Source organism: Numida meleagris, chromosome 27 (assembly GCF_002078875.1).
Source record: "Numida meleagris isolate 19003 breed g44 Domestic line chromosome 27, NumMel1.0, whole genome shotgun sequence".
In the NCBI taxonomy this organism is placed as follows: Eukaryota; Metazoa; Chordata; class Aves; order Galliformes; family Numididae; genus Numida; species Numida meleagris.
The window spans coordinates 489,719-508,459 of record NC_034435.1 but is presented as its reverse complement, the minus strand read 5'-3'; the positions used below and the strand labels follow the sequence as shown (position 1 = coordinate 508,459).

General features: G+C 38.8%; 1 protein-coding gene across 3 annotated transcripts in view; it reads right to left on the bottom strand.

The window, feature by feature from the left end:
- The window catches only part of SPPL2B (signal peptide peptidase like 2B), a 29,369-nt gene continuing 15,956 nt past the window's right edge, over window positions 5,329-18,741 (bottom strand). The window contains exons 6-16 of one of the 3 annotated variants that reach the window (XM_021378433.1): window positions 18,136-18,278; window positions 17,241-17,337; window positions 16,968-17,084; window positions 15,106-15,187; window positions 13,471-13,545; window positions 13,279-13,341; window positions 12,264-12,363; window positions 11,918-11,995; window positions 10,169-10,329; window positions 8,109-8,358; window positions 5,329-7,469 (exon numbers count right to left, since the gene is read on the bottom strand). In XM_021378433.1, coding sequence (XP_021234108.1) covers window positions 7,450-7,469; window positions 8,109-8,358; window positions 10,169-10,329; window positions 11,918-11,995; window positions 12,264-12,363; window positions 13,279-13,341; window positions 13,471-13,545; window positions 15,106-15,187; window positions 16,968-17,084; window positions 17,241-17,337; window positions 18,136-18,278 — 1,186 coding nt within the window. In that variant the 3' untranslated portion in view covers window positions 5,329-7,449. Of the gene's footprint in view, window positions 8,359-10,100; window positions 10,330-11,917; window positions 11,996-12,263; window positions 12,364-13,278; window positions 13,342-13,470; window positions 13,546-15,105; window positions 15,188-16,967; window positions 17,085-17,240; window positions 17,338-18,135; window positions 18,279-18,741 lie in introns of all 3 variants that reach the window. The other 2 variants (XM_021378432.1, XM_021378434.1) reach the window with 2 other exon arrangements.

Sequence of the window (18,741 nt, the reverse complement as noted above, 5' to 3'; positions counted from 1 at the left end):
AGGACCTGGGGGTCCTGGTGGATTACAGGTTGGCCATGAGCCAGCAGTGTGCCCTGGTGGCCAAGAAGGCCAATGGAACCCTGGGGTGCATTAAGAAGAGTGCAGCCAGCAGGGCAAGGCAGGTGATCCTCCCCATCTACTCCACCCTGGTGAGGCCATATTTAGAACACTGTGTCCAGTTCTGGGCTCCCCAGTACAAAATGGACAGGGATCTCCCAGAAGGAGTCCAGCAGAAGGCCACAAAGATGATAAAGGGCCTGGAGCATCTCCTGTATGAGGAAAGGCTGAGTAACTTGGGGTTGTGCAGCCTGGGGAAAAAACAACTGATCAGTGTTTATAAATGTCTGAAGGGAGGTGGGAGGCGAATGGATGAGGCCAGGCTCTTCTCAGAGGTGTGTAGCAATAGGAGTAACAAGGAGTAATGGCCTAAACCTTGAACATAGGAAGTTCCATACAAACATGCAGAATAATTTCTTTCCTGTATGGGTGACAAGAGCACTGGGACAGGTTGCCCACAGAGGTGGTGGAATCTCCTTCTATGGAAATATTCAAGCCCCATCTGGCCTCCTACCTGTGTGACCTATTGCAGGGAGCCTGCTTTAGCAGGGGGTTGGACTCGATTTCTTGAGGTCCTTTCCAACTCCTGTGATTCTGCAGGACATACCAACAGCCACGAACACAAGAGTAGAGTAGAAATATGCCCACTCTCAGTTCATGCCATACCTCCACGATGTGCCCTCTGATTCCTTAGTCTTGTACTGTCTAACAGAGGGTTTGTTGGCACTCACCTTCCCTTCCTATCAGTGGAACAGCACCAGGGCTGGTTAGTCCAATCTGTACCATGATCCCATTGGGGGAGAATTGGTGGCAGGACAAGAGATTCCTCACTGACTTTCAGGATTTGTTTCAAGTCTTGTGTATGAACAGAAGACTCAAAAAGGCCATGAGTAAGTTCTAAGAGTTTTGCATGGGAACCCACTCAGGTTTCTTGGGGTACTTCAATCCCTGAGCACCTCAAAGTATCTTCTAAATCACAGAACACATTTTGTCACATTTCAGTGCAAAGAAGAAAAAGAAGCAGACAAGTTGGAGTTCAAATGTAACAGTGAAAACATAGCAAAATTCAGTTCAAAAATTAAGTATCTTTATTTTACAGGTTTAGAAAAGTTTTTACATTTTTAAACTAAAACAGGCTAAAGTCTTTTTTTTTCTTTTTTCTTTTTAAAAAGCAAAACAGATGAAAAAAACACACTGCAATTTCAGCGGATCAGTCTTTTTCAAGTTTGTTTTCTCTTACCATATACGCATGTGCCCCAAACAGGCAAACATGGAAAACTCCACGGAAAAGACAAGAGCACTCTGGCAAAACCCTGGAGATATTCATCAGCTCTTGTCCTCAAATCTCCCCCCAGTGGTAATTACACAATAGTTTTTTCTCCCCCCCCCCACCACCACCTCCCCCCATGTTTTAAATCACAGAAGGAAGAAACAAATCTACATTTGGTGACTGGAAATGCTATGTCTTACAATGCATTTACATAGACAAAAATAGCTAGGATGACACGCTGCGCAGCCGGACACAAGGCTGTAGTTTGAGCAGATGAAGGGGCTGATCTCAAAACCATGGAACTATACAGATGTACAGCGGGAAGAACACACCCAGACAGAACCAAAGAGCTGATGTGGGTATTACAGTAGGACCTACAACCTCAGAGAAACAGAAATGTTTACCAAAATTCTGTGACTTGGAAATGACACCTTTTTCTCTTGGGCGCTGCAATGGCTTTTTCCTGTTTTCAGCAGAAGATAATGGTACTGAGAAGGGAACATGTCATGTTACTGTTTCCAAACAACCACCACAAGACCTTACTTCTACCATAGATCTATCATAGACACAAGCCCCCACGTTACTGGTTTATCTATTCTTGTAGACACCAGGCAGCAATCTTGCAAGTAACCACCAAGCAAATACCACACCTTCTCCAGTTCATACAAAGGAACCCTATTCACAGGAGGCTGCCTACAGTTTGGCAACACAGTTAAACTATGGAACCAATACACATGGTGTACGTGATTACTGACTGGCTGACAAAATAAATGAGATGCAAGATAAAATCAGGGAAGGATACTCATCTATCAGCACTGTTAATGACAGACTGCATCAATACAGAGAATCAAATTCCTCTTCTTTACGTCCCATCCGCATTTCTGCATTTCCTTTCCATTGCTTCAGTGCATGTGCCATTAACAGCCCCTGTGCAGGAAAAACACTTGAGCAGAGTTTTTATGCCACAGCCTTCCTACCCCGGCCAACTCCCTCAAGCAGGGATTTTTATTCACTTATTTTAATTAGGGGGCCAAATTGCAAAGGTTTAGCAGTAGTAAAAAATACAGCACAGCTTTTGGAACACTGAAAGATTTTCCTTCAGAGATTCGTGAAATGAGAACTTAAAAAAATTTAATCTGTTGTGAGTACACAAGCAGAGTTAAATGGACGCATTCACAAGCACTGAAAGGAATAACCTCCCGCATTTGCAGCCTTCAAAACACCACCCTAGGTGCTATTATTTGAGCATTATCATAAAGCCTTTTCACAGAGACACTGGACATTTAAAACTGCTTGGCTGATGTTACCTCCTGCTCCCTGAAAAATGTTATATCAACATCCAGGAAAGTAGCATTGAGTAAATCCATGTCATATTCTCTGGTCTTATCCCATAAACTCTGTTCATACCTCTCTGTTTGCCCGCAGCCTCCTGTCTGATGCACATACAAAGCCCAGGGACTCGCTCTAGTGCTGCTCAGATGTCGCTACCAGATCCCCAGTTCCTCCAGCACTGGGTTGTATGAAAAACAAAGTACTGTGATGAAGACAACACACAGATCATCCACGGCCGGGGCTGTAAATGCACGTCTTTCTTTAGGAAAAGGGGTTTTGCTTTCTGGGTGGCCAAACTGAGTGTATCTGTCAGGGACTTGTAGGACTGAAGAGGTTCACTGAAGTGTTAAAATGTGACATCCTCGCAGGACAAAGGAAACGTGTAACCCTGGAGTTTGGGTGCAAAACACATTTCCCAGAGGTGGAGGATGCTACATTGGGACAATGCTCTCATTCAGTTTTGGCTGGCCCTGAAGAAGTCAGGCAATTGGCCATGATGATCTTTGAAGGTCTGTTCCCACTGAACTGTCCTCTCCAACAAGAATAGAACAAGTGACAAAGCACAAGCTGAAGATGATTGGATAACAGCTACGTACAGCAGCCCATGCAGACCACTGCTATTAACACCACTCAGAGAGAAACAAGGCCATCTCCCCACACAGACTCATCTCTGCATGTTTTCAGCTAACTAACTTCTACATTGAACACCCAAAGGAAGTTTACATCACAGTGTGTGAGCTGTAACTCAACTCCAAATTTCTAGCCTATGGATCATTTCAAAGCTTTCCCAAAGATGAGGTTTTTCCACCTCATCTGGAAATGTTAACATGCAGGAAAATACAATGAGAAATCCGATAAACAGTATTGCTGTCTTCAATTAGAGAACACAACTCCAAGTTGCCCAGGAGAGTGCCCACACACAGTCTGTGGCCACCAGTGGATCTAAGACAGGACCAAGAGCCACAGTATTCCCAAGAACTGCTGGAGGAACAGAACTGAAACCAAATCAACTGCATAAAACCAGGTTAAGTTCTGTACTAAAGCCTCAGTGTAAACCATACTCATTCCTGATTCAAGAAAACTCAATTTAAGGCCATCATGTGTTATCTATCATTGATCTGGAGATGGTGAAACCTCATTCTCCCACCACATAATCGGAATATTTGCCTGAATATTTCACCTTTGATATTCAAAGGCAAAAGACTCACAGAAGAGCATGTTATTGAAATGAAAACATTCCAGAGTGCCACTGAATGCAACTCAATCTACATTTCAAAATACAAGATTTCTTATCTTGGTGGAAAAAGCACCACAACTATTTAATGTGTGCTTTGATGTGATTTCTGCCCAGAGGATTTACGGGCTTCACATTAGCAAAACAAAACCAAACATATCTTTCTAAGGTGAGATCCGAACTGTCAACCACAATGCTTTCCAACAGAACTACAAACACCCAACCCTTCGTGGACTCAAGGTTTCCCATGCTTCCCATGGCCAGCCACTGCAGTTGCTACCCTGTCTTCTTCTCTACTACCAACCCCACATTCTAATGCCATTCCTAGTTGAAAAATGACACATGCACTACACAACTATGGGATAAAGAGAAGACAGACAGACAAAACTGCAGGGCAGAACTGTAGAATCTCACGTGAAAATAGCTGTACGTGAGCACTCACTTCAAGAGCCAATATAGCAGTTCTCTTTTTTGTTTTTATTTTTTTAATTTTTACTGGGCTAGCCAGGGGAGGTATAAAAACAGTTGAATGAAGGAATCCCTCAAGGCCAAAGGCATTTAATAGTAGGGAAGTTATCAGAGAATGGATAGATATCCTAAGTCACTAACAAAGCTCTACAAACTGTAGGGTGAAACATCCAGAGGAGGCACCGAACACACACGGTGACCCAACAATTTCATCTTGAAACAGCTTTAAAAAAAAAAACACAACAAAACCCAGCAAAACGATAACTGAGCATTCTGTTGCCCGCCAGATTCTACAGAACAAAACAAGAACTGCAGGTAAATGCAAGTCTCCCAAGCGTCATGTTATTTGACTGATGGATGCAGTCACCTTCACCCAAGCTCTAAATGGTATCATTGCAACTCTGTTCAGTAGCTAGCTTCTTCCTGGCAGTCTGTGCTATTTCCCAGCATACTTAGAAGTCAACTGGCATTAATATTACAGCCATAGAGCCTCAGTAACAATGCATCATAGACACAAAAACCAATTCTAAAATGTGGAAATGGGCATGTCTGAAAAACAGAGGGCATTCTTAACAACAGATGGACTGATGGCTACTGTAAGAAAAAAAAAGAGTGGCTTCTGCAGGACAAGTTTCACTGATTATCTGAGATCAAGGAATCAGGTTAAAAAAAAACCAAGAATATCAGGAAATTTGGTACGGTTAATGTAAAAGAAATGTGTCAAGTGAAAAAGATAACTCACATAAATTAATGGAGGATTTGGGGTACTTCTCCATGGCCACTCTCATGAGGATCCTTGATGTCACATTCTGCCTTCAGCTGCATTTGTGCAACCCTTGAGGAGGATACAAGTCAAACCCAAACAGTCAGTCCAAAGCATTGACTCATAATTTAGTAATTTCTGACCCAGGAAAGAATCTGACCCTTGCTACTCAGGTAATCCAAAGCATTAAACACAAAGCACTTCAATGTTACTCCAAAAGCAGCCTTTTAACTCAAGTTTAGTGTGGGATGTACATCTGCAATCATCAAATAAAATCAGAATCAACTACACAGAACATGTTTTGACATTCTCCTGTACAACATTAAATTTTACATTAAGGAGGTCAGGGAAGGACAGAAAAGCACAACCTTGGTTTCTGATGGAAGTGATTGAACTGCGCAGGATCAGGGTCCAAACAGTCGCAGCCAAACTGGTGCACCAAAGGGGTACAGTACTGCAATAGTCAAAGTATGTAACTCACTGTTTATATACTTCAACTGGAGATATTGCACTATTTTTTTTTCAACGCTGATATTTGTAGTTTGATAAAAAGAAAAACACACAACAAACTTACACTTAAATAGATGGAAAACCATCAAAAACATGAAGGTGAAGCATGTGCAGACCCATCCAGAATGAAACATAAAGCAACTACTAGATGCCTACAAGTTAATCAGTGTTATAAATTCTTCCATTTTCACTGAGTTATAAACAATTTGAGAAATAAACTGTTTCCTAACCCACATGATAACTAATGTTAAAATATGTTTTCAAGAAGGTGATAAAACTTAATGCTTCATCATCAGAAAACTACTGACCTTAGTGTATAAAAATTACTCCCTATAGAATTATGACTGAAAAACAATCAAAGCAAAAAACCATAGAACTTGGAGTCATTCTCCAAACTTATCACTGTTTGTCAAGTTCATTATTTAAACACAGGACTGTTTTCTTTATATATAAACTTATACAATGGTTTAAATTAAGGCATAATCCAGCTGGCTGATATTTTCAGTGAAATGTCTCCTCTGCTTTCTAGTTAGTTGAAATTCAGATTACCACTGGCAAACATAGTCCATCAAGGAGGAGACTGAAAATAACAAGGACAAAAATAACCCAGCTGTCTTTAATACTACTATCTTTCATTTGGGTAATTCATAAATTAAACGCAGTGCAGGACTTGGGAGGACTTTAAGAAGAAGGTAAAATTCTGACCCCACATTGTGGTTTTACAGAAAACTTTTCACATTCCAGAAAAAGAATATTACCCATCCAATGCAAAACAGATGAGAAGAGAAATGAACATCCAAAAAAGAAAACCATGGGGCAAACTTCTGGAAGACCTAGCCAAAGAGATGATGGCTGAAGTTTAACAGACAGACATTAAAGGAGAACCTTTCAGAATTCAACTCAACACGCCAACTGGAGACTCTTAATTTAAAATCATTGCCTCAGATTGGGATAGAATGACGATGCTTTTGTAAATGACATTTTAGGCTCTCAAAATGCTCTGAAAAGCATTTCTCCCATGCAATTTAGGAATGCATTCTACGATCCTAGAACACTTCTGTTATCTTTCTCAGTTTTAACACGAAGTGTTTGAGCCTTTAGGGGACTGCAATTTAAACATAAAACACAAATACTTTTGATAAAGCCAAATGTTCATGTATGGAATAAGTGATACACAAATCTCATCATCTCCCCATAAAAAGATGCATAAAAAGTTCAATCGCATTACACAAGAAAATTATAATTTCAGGAACATAAATTAAGACCACCTGCACCCCAAATAGTTTTACATTTATGAATTGCGTGTTTTGCAATGTCATTTAGCAAGTGGGCAAAACAGCTAGATCACAACCTCTTTCCAGAACCTGACAGGCCATGCTTCAGCTACTCCTGGGATGAAGACAAAATGTTATCTGAGGCAGCTGATTGGTTGCCAAGCAGCTCTAAATCACAACCTACTATAGCACCGTGTATTCCCAAGAGAATGAAAACATCAGACTATTTTCTCCAGAATTAGTAATCACAACTATGTTCCTTAAAGTTCATCAGTTTGGGCTCTTGAGGTTTTCCTTATTCTTTTTGCTGTTTTACTGTAACATTTTCCCCAATGAAAATAATTAAGCTTAGTATAATGCCACTACCTATTTGCTTATTTATCTGGCTTGTAATTCATTTCTAAAGCAAACATTCTTAATATCCTTATTCTACCAGGCGGTGTTCTGTGACAAACCATTTCTTTTCAGAGACAACCCCTGGAGTTCATGGAGTGCTTAGCAAGATTCTTGTAGCTCCATTCCTCCTAACTTTTAAACTAGACTAGTAGCCAGCACAGGTACCTGGAAGTAAAAACAAAGAAAGTTTAAGAGATGCATTTAATGCACCATGGTAGTATAAATCCTTTCAGAGGCTGGTAATTTAACCATTCTCTGCATTTCCTGAATGTCAGCTTATACTAAAGCATTCCCTTGCATCAATGGCTTTGACAAGTAGGAAAAGTAAAAGGTGACAATAGGGAAAGTGCTAAAGTCCTATCATGTTTCTTTCAGTTAAGCATTGTAGTATACTTGTCCAATGCTTTTCCTCCACGTTAACCTACACTATGCTAAAGCAGCAAAAATAGCCACAAAGCACAGAGTACTGTGTAAATACTCTTAATACTACCCTGGTATAATTAAAATGGATCTGTCAAAGGCATTCACTAATAAAATTATAATTGAAATCCATACATCAGAACCCTTGTAGAGCACCATATTTCAGAAATACGTTTGAAGTGTATAGCTGTACCAAAGCTGGAGGCAGAACATTCTTTGTTGGATTTGATGATCAGACTCCCACCGAGGTTCCTCAGTGAATGTGAATACTACTGAACCAGTCTAAATACATACTGGTTTTACATGAATGTTTGTGAGGGAAAATACGGAGTTCCTAGCAAATTGTTTATTCCAGCTGTTTTTGCTCTAGGTTTAGAGATTTACTTTCAAGGTCATCCTTGCTGTGCCCAGCTGGTTCCTCGCTCTGTGTGATAGAAACTTCTGACTGTTCTGTCTTTGTGTCGTTATCAGCTGGCTCCTCTGCAGCCAAGGTGGGGCTCTGCAGCTCCTTCACGTGGAGGGTAGGGTTGGCGACTTCCTCTGTCTCTTGTTGAGAAGCTGGTACGTTGCTATCTTTAGGAAGCTGAGGGCAGTTGACAGAAGCTATCACCAAGGGAGGCTGAGGTAGGTCTTTCTGCAAACAGAAGATGACAGAGAGATGAAAAGCAGGAATTATTACTGCTGTGAAGAGCAGAATTAACTATGGAGAGATTAGAGTTTACAACAAACACGTTCAACTCCAGCCTGTTGTCAGGTATGATCAAAATGGTCACAAGAGGTGAAGATAAAAGACAAAACATCTCTTACCATTCTCCAGTGACAGACACATGCATACAGTTATCCTACCTTCGCCATTTAGAGTGCATAAGGGGATTTTTGTTCCAGGGATTTGTCCAATAACTTTCTAAAACCCAGTAAACTTTTATTATTCACAACAGATTTGGCAACGAGTTTCATATCAACATAATTTAAAAAAAAATTCTTTAAAAACAGAAGCTTTGTTTTGAACTGCTGCTCAAAATCATGATTTCTGGTCTAAAATTTTAAGATAGAACTTTGTAAGGCTATGGGAGGAAGGTACTATTAGATGCCTTGGTCCTAAAGAAAAAAGCAACTCGCAGATGAGTGTTTGGATGAGTGTAGGCAGTGAAATGCCTACAGGATTTGTAACCAGGAAATACTATTCCTCCAAATAAGAGCTGAGGGAATTAATGAATTGTCATTTTAAGTTTCTTTGTGAGGAACAACTCATTTGCTAAGCTCCTCCTGGGACCCTGCTATTACAAGTCTATAAGGGATTGCCTTTCATTTACTCGATTGTAATCTTTCTGTGATGTTAATAGCAGTGGTTTTAATTCTTTATTCTTGGTTTATCAGCTGTGACAGATTTCCTCAAAGATGACCTGTGTGAGGCAAACAAAGCCTGCAAGTCCTACCCAGCTAACTTCATACAACGTGGCTTCCTGTAATAAGAAGAAATGCAATTTGCTGACTCAACCAGTTCCATCACAATTTATGTTCTTACTGAAGGACCCCGAAACAAGAAATGTTACCATCTGTACAATTTCAGGAACTGTAAGCAATCTATAATGACCAAAGAGATTCACTAGCGATTTTGAATTGGGTTGTACCAATTAACAGAAATAAAGAGTTAGAGTTTGGAAAAGGTGAAAGAAACAGAATCTGTAGCTTGATGATTCCTCACAGATATCAGATGTGCTCTGTTGATTACTAAGGGACAAGCAGACAGCACTTTGGCACTTCAGCATTCTCTGGTTTTGATTACTTTTACTATCAGTGTATGGCAACCAGCACTTTTTCCAACACATTTTGGATGATCACTAATATTTTTTTTTCAATAACTAAATCAATTCTCTTGAGGAGGGCTATGTAGGTTATAAAAAAAAAAAACCTGAAGAACAAGATAAAACTCACTGGGAGAGAACCTCCAGCTTGATAGATTCTCCCTTTCTGGGAGAATCAAAATCTGTAATCATGCATCATGATAGAAATTATTCCATTCAGAATCAAATGAGTTTCATTTGTACCACAGTGAAACAAAGTGATACTTCAAAACACTTAACTAGATCTTTATAAGCAGTAGACTAGGAAAAAATAGGAAGATAAATATTTTTTAAGGAGCTACTTACCAAAATGGCAGTGATAATTTCAACAAAGATCAAACCAGTGAAACTGTGGCAGAATGAAGTATAGACAGGGCTCTACTTTACTTTTCACTAGTCAGTTTAAGTGGCCATAAAGATTAAAGAAAGAAAATGAAAACATTGCTTAGGGGAAGAAGAAAGTGTGTAAAAAAAAAAAAACAAAGTAAAAATATTTGGCTTTGGTGGATAATACTACAATATTTTACTCAACTTTAATTCTAGTTAGGTTTTTATAATATTAGTATTTCTTGAAGACACTCATATCAAACTGGTATTCACCGCAAAGCCGCTGCCCGTCCAGAACATTGCAAGCTCCTTTCTCCAAAGAGCCACAGCAAAGCTGGTGATGAGAGTGCAGGGTACCAAGTAGAGCAGAGCTGGCTGACCCATCTGCATTAATGCCAAGGCGACAAAGGTCACAAGAAGGCCTATGCCATATGCTGGAAGGAAACAAAAGCAGCAAAAAAAGTTATTTGGGTATAGCATAGCACAAGAACAACTAAATAATTAGCTAAATAAGCATTCCAACAGGATTCTTTTTCCATGTAATATGTAAAGCAACTTTTAAAAACATAATATATACATTATAAACTTGGAATAGTACTTTGAGATAATGCTGTCTTTCTATTGATAGTATGATGTTGTGAGAGTAGTGTGATTGGCCTAGTACGTGCTGTGCAATTAAAAAAAATTATCTTAAGCAGTTTCAGAGAAATAAAATAAAATATTTTGTTTCTCTTATTGCATTTACGAATACAGATACAGATGGTTATTTTGACTGTTATAATACATGCTTCTTGTTTGGACGGTCTTTGTTTGTTTCTTACTACACTGTGATGTCACTCATAACAATGCCAGCTGTATAATTTATTATTTTCCCTTAAGTACTGCATGTATTCTGCAGAAAATAAGCAGAACGGAGGCATGTACATGGCAATATATGGTAATATTTCCAATTACATTTTCAGAGGAATGAAGCTAAGGCCAACTGACTTTTGTTCAGAAGCCAGATGACTGGAATACTCAGTAATAGTTTTATCCAGTTGTTCAAGATCAATTTAGATTAGAGAGAGTTCCTTATATTTAATTGAAGTATTTCTTTTTGTAACTTACATTCATTGCCTCATATCTTGTCTCTTCCCTACACACTTAAGAGACTACAGACTTCTCTTGCATTCTCACATTAGAGATCTGTGGACAACAACAGAATCTTCTCTCCTTCGCCTTTTCTTCTTTGAATGCCACGTGCCTCAGCATCCACTCATCTCGATGGCCTCCGCTGGATTTACTCCAGCATGACAAAATCTCTCAAAGGACCCCCAAGCCAGACGGAGTGTTCTAAACTCAGTCTTAAGAGCCAAAACTGGTGGAACAATCACTTCTCTCATCCTGCTGATCCTAATTTTGCTAACACAGTGCAGTTTGTGGGTAGTTTCCACTGCTGCAATAACAATGTCAACTCTTCATTGGTACATAAATTGACAGGAGAATGTTGCAAAGATGTTCTGATAGTACAAGGCAAGATGACAGTTTACTTTAAGAACCTATGAGAGGAATTTATCTACAATTTGACACATTGAAATAAAAGCATCTTTCTATCCTTGCTTTAAGCCTCCTAGGAACCTAGCTATTTTTACAAGAATTTCTAAAGCAGAATACTTGCAGAAAACTTTGAGGAAATTCAGTCTTTGCTGGCATAAACACCGATTTCTGGTGTCTTTGTAACAAAGTAAGATTGTATTTGTCAGGCACCTTGAAGTCCACAACATGCAACTCTGGATTCTACAAACTAAAGTTTGTAACCAATTTAGAATCCATTTGAAGGTATTACATCATTATAAAGCAATCCATTACACCATCAGTCATGGAACACACAAAAAAGTAAAGAATAAAGTCAAAATAAAATATCCTTGAACCTGAACTTTCATGTGCAAGAAACTTAAAGATTCATTAATCAAGAAAGACAGAATGATGAATTAAGCATGTATAACAATACATAATGAGTCAAAATGTCAGTGTTAAACATACCTATTGTGCAGGCTACAAAATACACTCTGGATGACTGCACCTGAATATCGAATCTATGGCAATAGGCTACCAGTAAACCTAGGAAAGGAAAGAACAATTAAAATATGCTTTCAACCCTTCTATCTATTAAGATTCTTTACTTCACTGAGTGAGAAACTGAAAATCCATTAAAATGGATTTTCTTGCTGAAAATGTAAATAGTGCAGAAAAAAACAGAAAAGGTATATTTAGAAATATACCAAGTTTACACAAGTCAGAACGAGCTTTCCATTTGAAGTGGAAGAAGAGGAGGAACTAATTTGACAGTGCAACAAGTACAATTCTTAACACACCAAAAAAGGAATACCTGGAACTAAAATGTCTCCAAATCCTAGGAGAGAAAAAGGCCTGTCACACAGAGCCAGCGGGGAGGAGTTCAGTCGTGGAACCTTCAGGACCATTGGGAGCTTAGAATGAAAGAGACATAAGCCTTATGAAAAACTTTTCTTTACATACTGACACCAGATCTTGTTCCTGTTGTGCTGGAACTGAAGACTATAGAGCAGATGTATATATGTATCTTATATATATTACATTATAGACCCTTGTATTAGGTATTTTTTGTTAACATTACTGACAACAAACAAACTGTAGTTGAGTTGAGATGTTGTACTAAGGGACACGGTTTAGTGGGGAAATGCTGCTTGGTGGACGTTTGGACTGGGTGATCTTGGAGGTCTTTTTCAACCTTGGTCATTCTATGATTCTATGAGATAACAGCAATGAAATATTTAATATGTCCGTACGAAAGACATCTCAAAATAATTTAAAAGTCCTCAAATGCTGTAAGGTATCAACTCAACCATCATTTTTCTTATGTTAATTGCTAAAGTAATTGTATCTACTTATACTACAATAGCACAGAACTGTTGATTTTTGACTTCTCTTTTCTGTCTCCAGTCTGAGTTTCTCTCCTTTGCCTTGCCTCAGCTTTTCATAAAACAATTATCAAAACTGGGCTGGCTGGAGAGGAAGAAAGAGACAAATATATGAAGTAAAATTCTTCAAGTAAAAAATGGATCTACTTCATAAGGAGTTAGCTCTATTTACAATTATGGGCTCATGCTTTTGCGAAACCAAGCTAACCAGTATCCCTTCTTTAAAAGCAAGATACAAGACCAAACCTATCATAATGAGTCACTTAAGTTCGTTGTGTCCCATTTCACTGTAGATTTCCAGAGAGTTCTAAAGTGCCTGTTTCCATGCAAAATTCTTTTCAGAGGGGCATTTCCATTTCAGGTCTGTGGTCTTAAAGAGTTTTACAGAGGATGAAATCTTAAAAGCTGGAACATAATGCTTTATTTTCAGACTACATACAATACCTTTTCATGAGTGGCAGAATCAGACGGGCCTGCAGCCACTTCCACCATTATACTCTCCCCAGTCTAAAAAAAAAATGGCAAAGCTATAAATGAGCACATCGCTCAGCAGGCCAGGGTTTATTTAGGAACACAGATAAATAGGCCATTGCTTTGCTCTGTGAGCAGCAGGCACAAGAGAAATATTTCACTTACCTTTGTTAGAAATGGTGTGATAAATACAAAGAATACATCATAGACAAAAAGAACGAGGAGGAGCAAGGTACAACCCTGGAGAAAGAGACAAGATAGCTGGTGTATATTTATATACTATGCATAAGTAGACAGCAGAGAATAATTAGCGACTCAAGGGTACTTAGACCAAAAGTGAACAAGGACTAAACAAATCATCCACATTTTTCTCAATTCCCAAGTATTTTAAAAATGGAAAAAACTCACTGTGCATGCAACTAATAAAAGAATATAAACCTCAGACACAAAATTACACGTTAGTCCCTTAAATTCTTTATGCTGTAAAACCTGGAAATACTCTTTCAGTATGTTAGGAAATAGTAAAGAGTTCTGCATTTTCTCTGAAGTGTACTACATAAAGTTTAAAATGGTATTTAGATTTTCTTGGCCAATGTACATGGGAAAAAATTTACAGGTGAAGATGACTTGGAACTGAATTTGAAAGAGCTGCCTGAGAAACAATTAAATGATTAATGCTAATTTTTATTTTAGAATGCCAAATAAATTCTGTAAGACTTGGAAGGAGCCAGAACATTGCATCCCTGATATGTCTAATTTGGGGGGGAAAAGACACACCAAACCAATCCAGAGAGTGGAAGCTTCTCTATTTCGGTTTGCAGCAAAATAAACATCGAGAAGGACTGAAAAATCACAGCTGACAGATCTCCACAAACAAACAGCAAAACTTATGAAGTAACCACATTTAATAAAATCTGCATGACATGGTGCTTCAGCATTAATTTTTTAATCAAACCTAAAATATGAAATCACCCCTGTATGGGAGGTAAGTTCACTGGTACAGTGCAGTTGATAAGTAAACCAACTACAGGTAAAATGAAATATCTTTAGTATGGGATGAGAACAAACATAGCAGATGTATTAATAGGACAGAATAGTCTATGCAAAACAACAGCTCTGAAGAGTAAGATTTACACAAGTCTGACTGCTAACATGATTCCTGAGCCTTCTAGTATCCCTACAGATACTGGCACTCAAATGCTACTGGAAGACTACATTTAGTTCTATTATATGTTATGTTATTTAGCAAGGATGCTGATGAACTAGGGAATTTAAAAGGACTGTGATTAAATGACTAGAAAATCCATGACTGGCAAAATTCAAAATTCAGAAGTTACTTGAAATTGACTCATTATGCACGCAAAAGAAATGAGGCTGAAGAACGACCTGATATCTGACAAGCAAAATTAGGAGCTTTACATTTAGCCAATTTCAACCAGAAATACAGCAAACGATTTTAAGTATGATGTGAAATAAATTGTTGGAAGAGTCTTATTAAAGATTGCAGAAACTCTTGGTCAGTCTTACAACTTTTTAAAGTTAAGCTTTGCATTAGGCATTTTTCAGGAAACAACTTTTGTCACACAGAATAGAAGCATATACCAGATTTATTATTTTTCTTAAGTTCTGCAGAGAAAATGGCAGCTCAAGTGTAAGCTGATGGTCATTTTACCTTTACTTCCCTGCTTCCTGACAATCTAACCACACTATATCAAGTCTCTGAATGCTCCATTATAAGTGACTCTTCTATTCAACTAAACGGGGGAACCTCCTCTTTAAATGTCTGTTTAATATCCATACCTTAAATGTAGGCAGGCGAATTGTTTTCAGCATGTAAAGACAGAAAGCAATTCCTAAAGCATCTTGCAGAACCCAGGCCCATCTAAGGGAAAAGAAGAAAGTTACATTTTTTGCAGGAAACAGTGGGACAAACAATAGATCAAGTCTTGTTCTCACTAAGGACCAGCTTGGGACAAAACAAACAAAAAACCTTATTAAAAGCACTTGTTTCAAATCAACATTGTAGCTATCATGGATTCATAGATGGAAAGTTGTGATGACCAACCTGAGAACCCACTATAACGAAATGACTAGTTTCTTTGATGAGCAGTGGATATTGTTTATTTGGACTTCAGGAGGGCTTTCAACAGTGTCTGCCATAAGATTCACACAAAGACGTTGATATACAGGCTAGATGAGCAGACAGTGAGATAGGCTGAAGACCAGCTGAAAGGTCAGGCTCAGGGCGTGCTGATTCAGTGACACAAAGACTAGCTGGAGTCTAGTCAGTTTAGGACAAGCTAATTGTTTTTATCCTCTTTATTACAGTATCTATTACAATATTTGTTACAATACCACATGCATCAGTACAGGTTAGGGAATGACCTGCTAGACAGGAGCTCTGCAGAGAAGGACCTGAGGGTCCTGGTGGCCTACAAGTTGGCCACGAGCCAGCAGTGTGCCTGTGTGGGTAAGAAGTCAACAGTACCCTGAGGTGAACGAAAATGAACACGGCCAGCAGGGAGAGGGAGGTGATCCCCCTCTACTGTGCCCTGGTGAGGCCACGCTTAGAATACTGGAGAGCCAGTTCTGGGCTCCCCAGTACAAAACAGACAGGGATCTCCTAGAAGGAGTCCAGCAGAGGGCCACAAAAATGATAAAGGGCCTGGAGCATCTCCTGTATGAGGAAAGGCTGAGTAGCCTAGATCTGTACAGCCTGGGGAAAAGAGAACTGAGAGGGGATCTGATGAGTGTAATACTGAAGTACAGCTGTCCCTTTCTACTCTCAGTGCTGGCCCTTCACGAAGGACACAGAAGATCTGACAAAGATTTTTGGCTCTTGTAGTATGACAAAACATCTGGTGCAGTGTTCATTAAATACTGCTGTATATTGCAAATGGGGCAAGGAGCGTTCCCAGTTCTCTCTCCTCACTGAATTCTCTGAGAAAGCCTGTATGAAAAGAGGTCAACATCATAACCATGAGTACCAAAACAGGAAGTGCACAGGTCATTTGCCTTGTGTACAAATGTACAGCCCTTGCATGCTGAGGGACTTTTACAGTTTGGGCTATTTGTTGATTGTGTTTGCAAATTAAATCCATAAGAACTAAACCTCTTTGCTTTACTCATGGTCACTAGGATCAAACAGAAATAGGATGTGAGTTACAAAACACTAGGGTTCCCCTACAATTGCTAGAGTAACATAGCAATATTGGACATACTCCTTTCAGCTGTCTGGTACGAGTAAATAATTCTCTAAAGATCTGACAAATGTCATAGCTCTTACTCTCTCAGAATAAAGGCTCATGGGGATCACCACATGAAGAAATAAATTATACAACTTGTGCTCAAATTTCTATATTACTTCTGAAAAAGCTATCTGAAGCCGCTGAGATCAGAGTATTGGCTGGGACTCCAGCCCAAGTTAAGCCTGAATTTTCTGGGAGAAATTCAGGTTTAACAAGAGAAAGTTTTCTGTAACTTAGACCAACCGGACAAAGATGAAGCACATCAAGAACAGCTTTGAATTTCTGCCCAAGTCTCTAGTTCCCTTATTGTAACTCTTAAATTTTACGATAGGAGTTAGCTTCTACAGATGTCAATAACTTATGGCATCATGCACATTACAATCTTCTTGTATAGAAACTAAAATATACACTTACTGATCTTCATTTCTGAAGACTCCCCAGACTACACTGACAGAGATACAGAACACCGCTAACAACAACATCCGGACTTGTGGACGCTTGTGGAAATAAGGCAAGTTGTTGTCTGGGATTCTGCAAGTGAAACATAGGCAGGTACAGTTATCTGTGTAGTTACTCTGCTGCTTCACAAACATTCTGGTACATGAAACTACCTTGTAAATCCCTTACCTGCTCTACATTATAAAAATGTAATTTTGCCACAAAAAAAAAATTCAAGTTGCCACATACCTACACTTTCCCAACGGGAATCTTCTTACAAAGGGAGACAGACAACTGTAAAGGCCAATCGAGGCAGCCAGGCAGAATATTCCTATGATAACATAGACTGAAAAATAAAAAATAGTAAGTCCAAGAAGGTATGAGATGCTTTCTTCCAGTAAAAAAGCCTGAATGAGAAATAAGACTTAAACATCACCAGTGAAAATTAAATACAGATACAGAGATTTCATATAGTTGTTGATTAGATTTATGTCCTTTAAATATCTAATTCCATCTCATTTTACTCAGGTGTACTTCGTGCGATAGCTACTTTAACAAATTAAAAGCTCTTCACTAATACTTTTAAAGTACACCATTAAATCATAAGCCAAAGAGGCACTTTGTGGTGCAGTTTTCATCTTCTCACTACGAGTTCATGTGAATGCCATAAGGGAACTCTTAAAATCATTCACTAATAAAATGAATTAACACAGATGGGATACATCTTTCACAGCTTCCTCAGAAATGTGAGGATGGAGTAATGTCAAGATCTCATGTCTCTTCAACTTGACAAAAAAAGCAATCAAGAGAAGTTTACCACACTTATACAAGTTCAAACTGGTTAAGAATAGAAAGGAGAGTACAGGTTTGATAAACTCTCACAAAACAAAGAGTTAATGTCTTACACCTCTTATATACTTAAAAGGCTTTAATGTTTGAAAGAATGGCTATGATCACCTAATCCAACCTCACTAAAGCAGGAATAGATGCCTACCTGCAGGGTTTTCTTATAGGGTTTTAAATTGCATTGAGATGAGAAAATATGGCAGAGGACAGCTGTTTCATAATCACTTCTACATTAAAAATGTTCTGGCAGCCCAGTGGTGTTGAAGATAAATCAACAGAAATGCAACTTTAAAAGTACCTAAGTGGTCATAGAAGAAATAAAGTAGGACCAGCATTGAGCAGCACATCACTACAAATACACAGATCATTATTGGAGTCACATCAACTGTTTCATCATCATGTTTCTCTGCCCCATCATCACGCTTGTGCTTCATGTATCGCCTGAAAGAGTAATAAGAGCATAGTCAGATCATTACTTCTGCAACAAAGTAAGAAAGAGCACTGCACCTTCAGTGAGAGTTACATGGGGTTGGAAAAAATGGCACTACACCAATACCTGCATTCATTTCCACTCAGGTCATCACTGAATTGTATAAGGAGTACTATTTTTCATTCACTAACAACTCTGAATCCTGAAAATTACTACAGAATCGGCTTGTGGAAAGCAAATGTTGGAGATGTGTAGCACAGACCTCCTCCTCCCCATCTGCTTTCAAGAAGTAGCCACAAAGTTACAGTAAAATGTTCAAAATAAACATTGTGTTAACCACCTCATCAGTCTGTTTTACACTATCCCAGCAAAATACATTTCTATACTTTTCACAAAAGATCCTTAAAGACGGATCTTTGAAAAGCCCAGATAGGAAGTAGATTCCAACCCAATTCTCCTTCTGAGTTTTTTTTC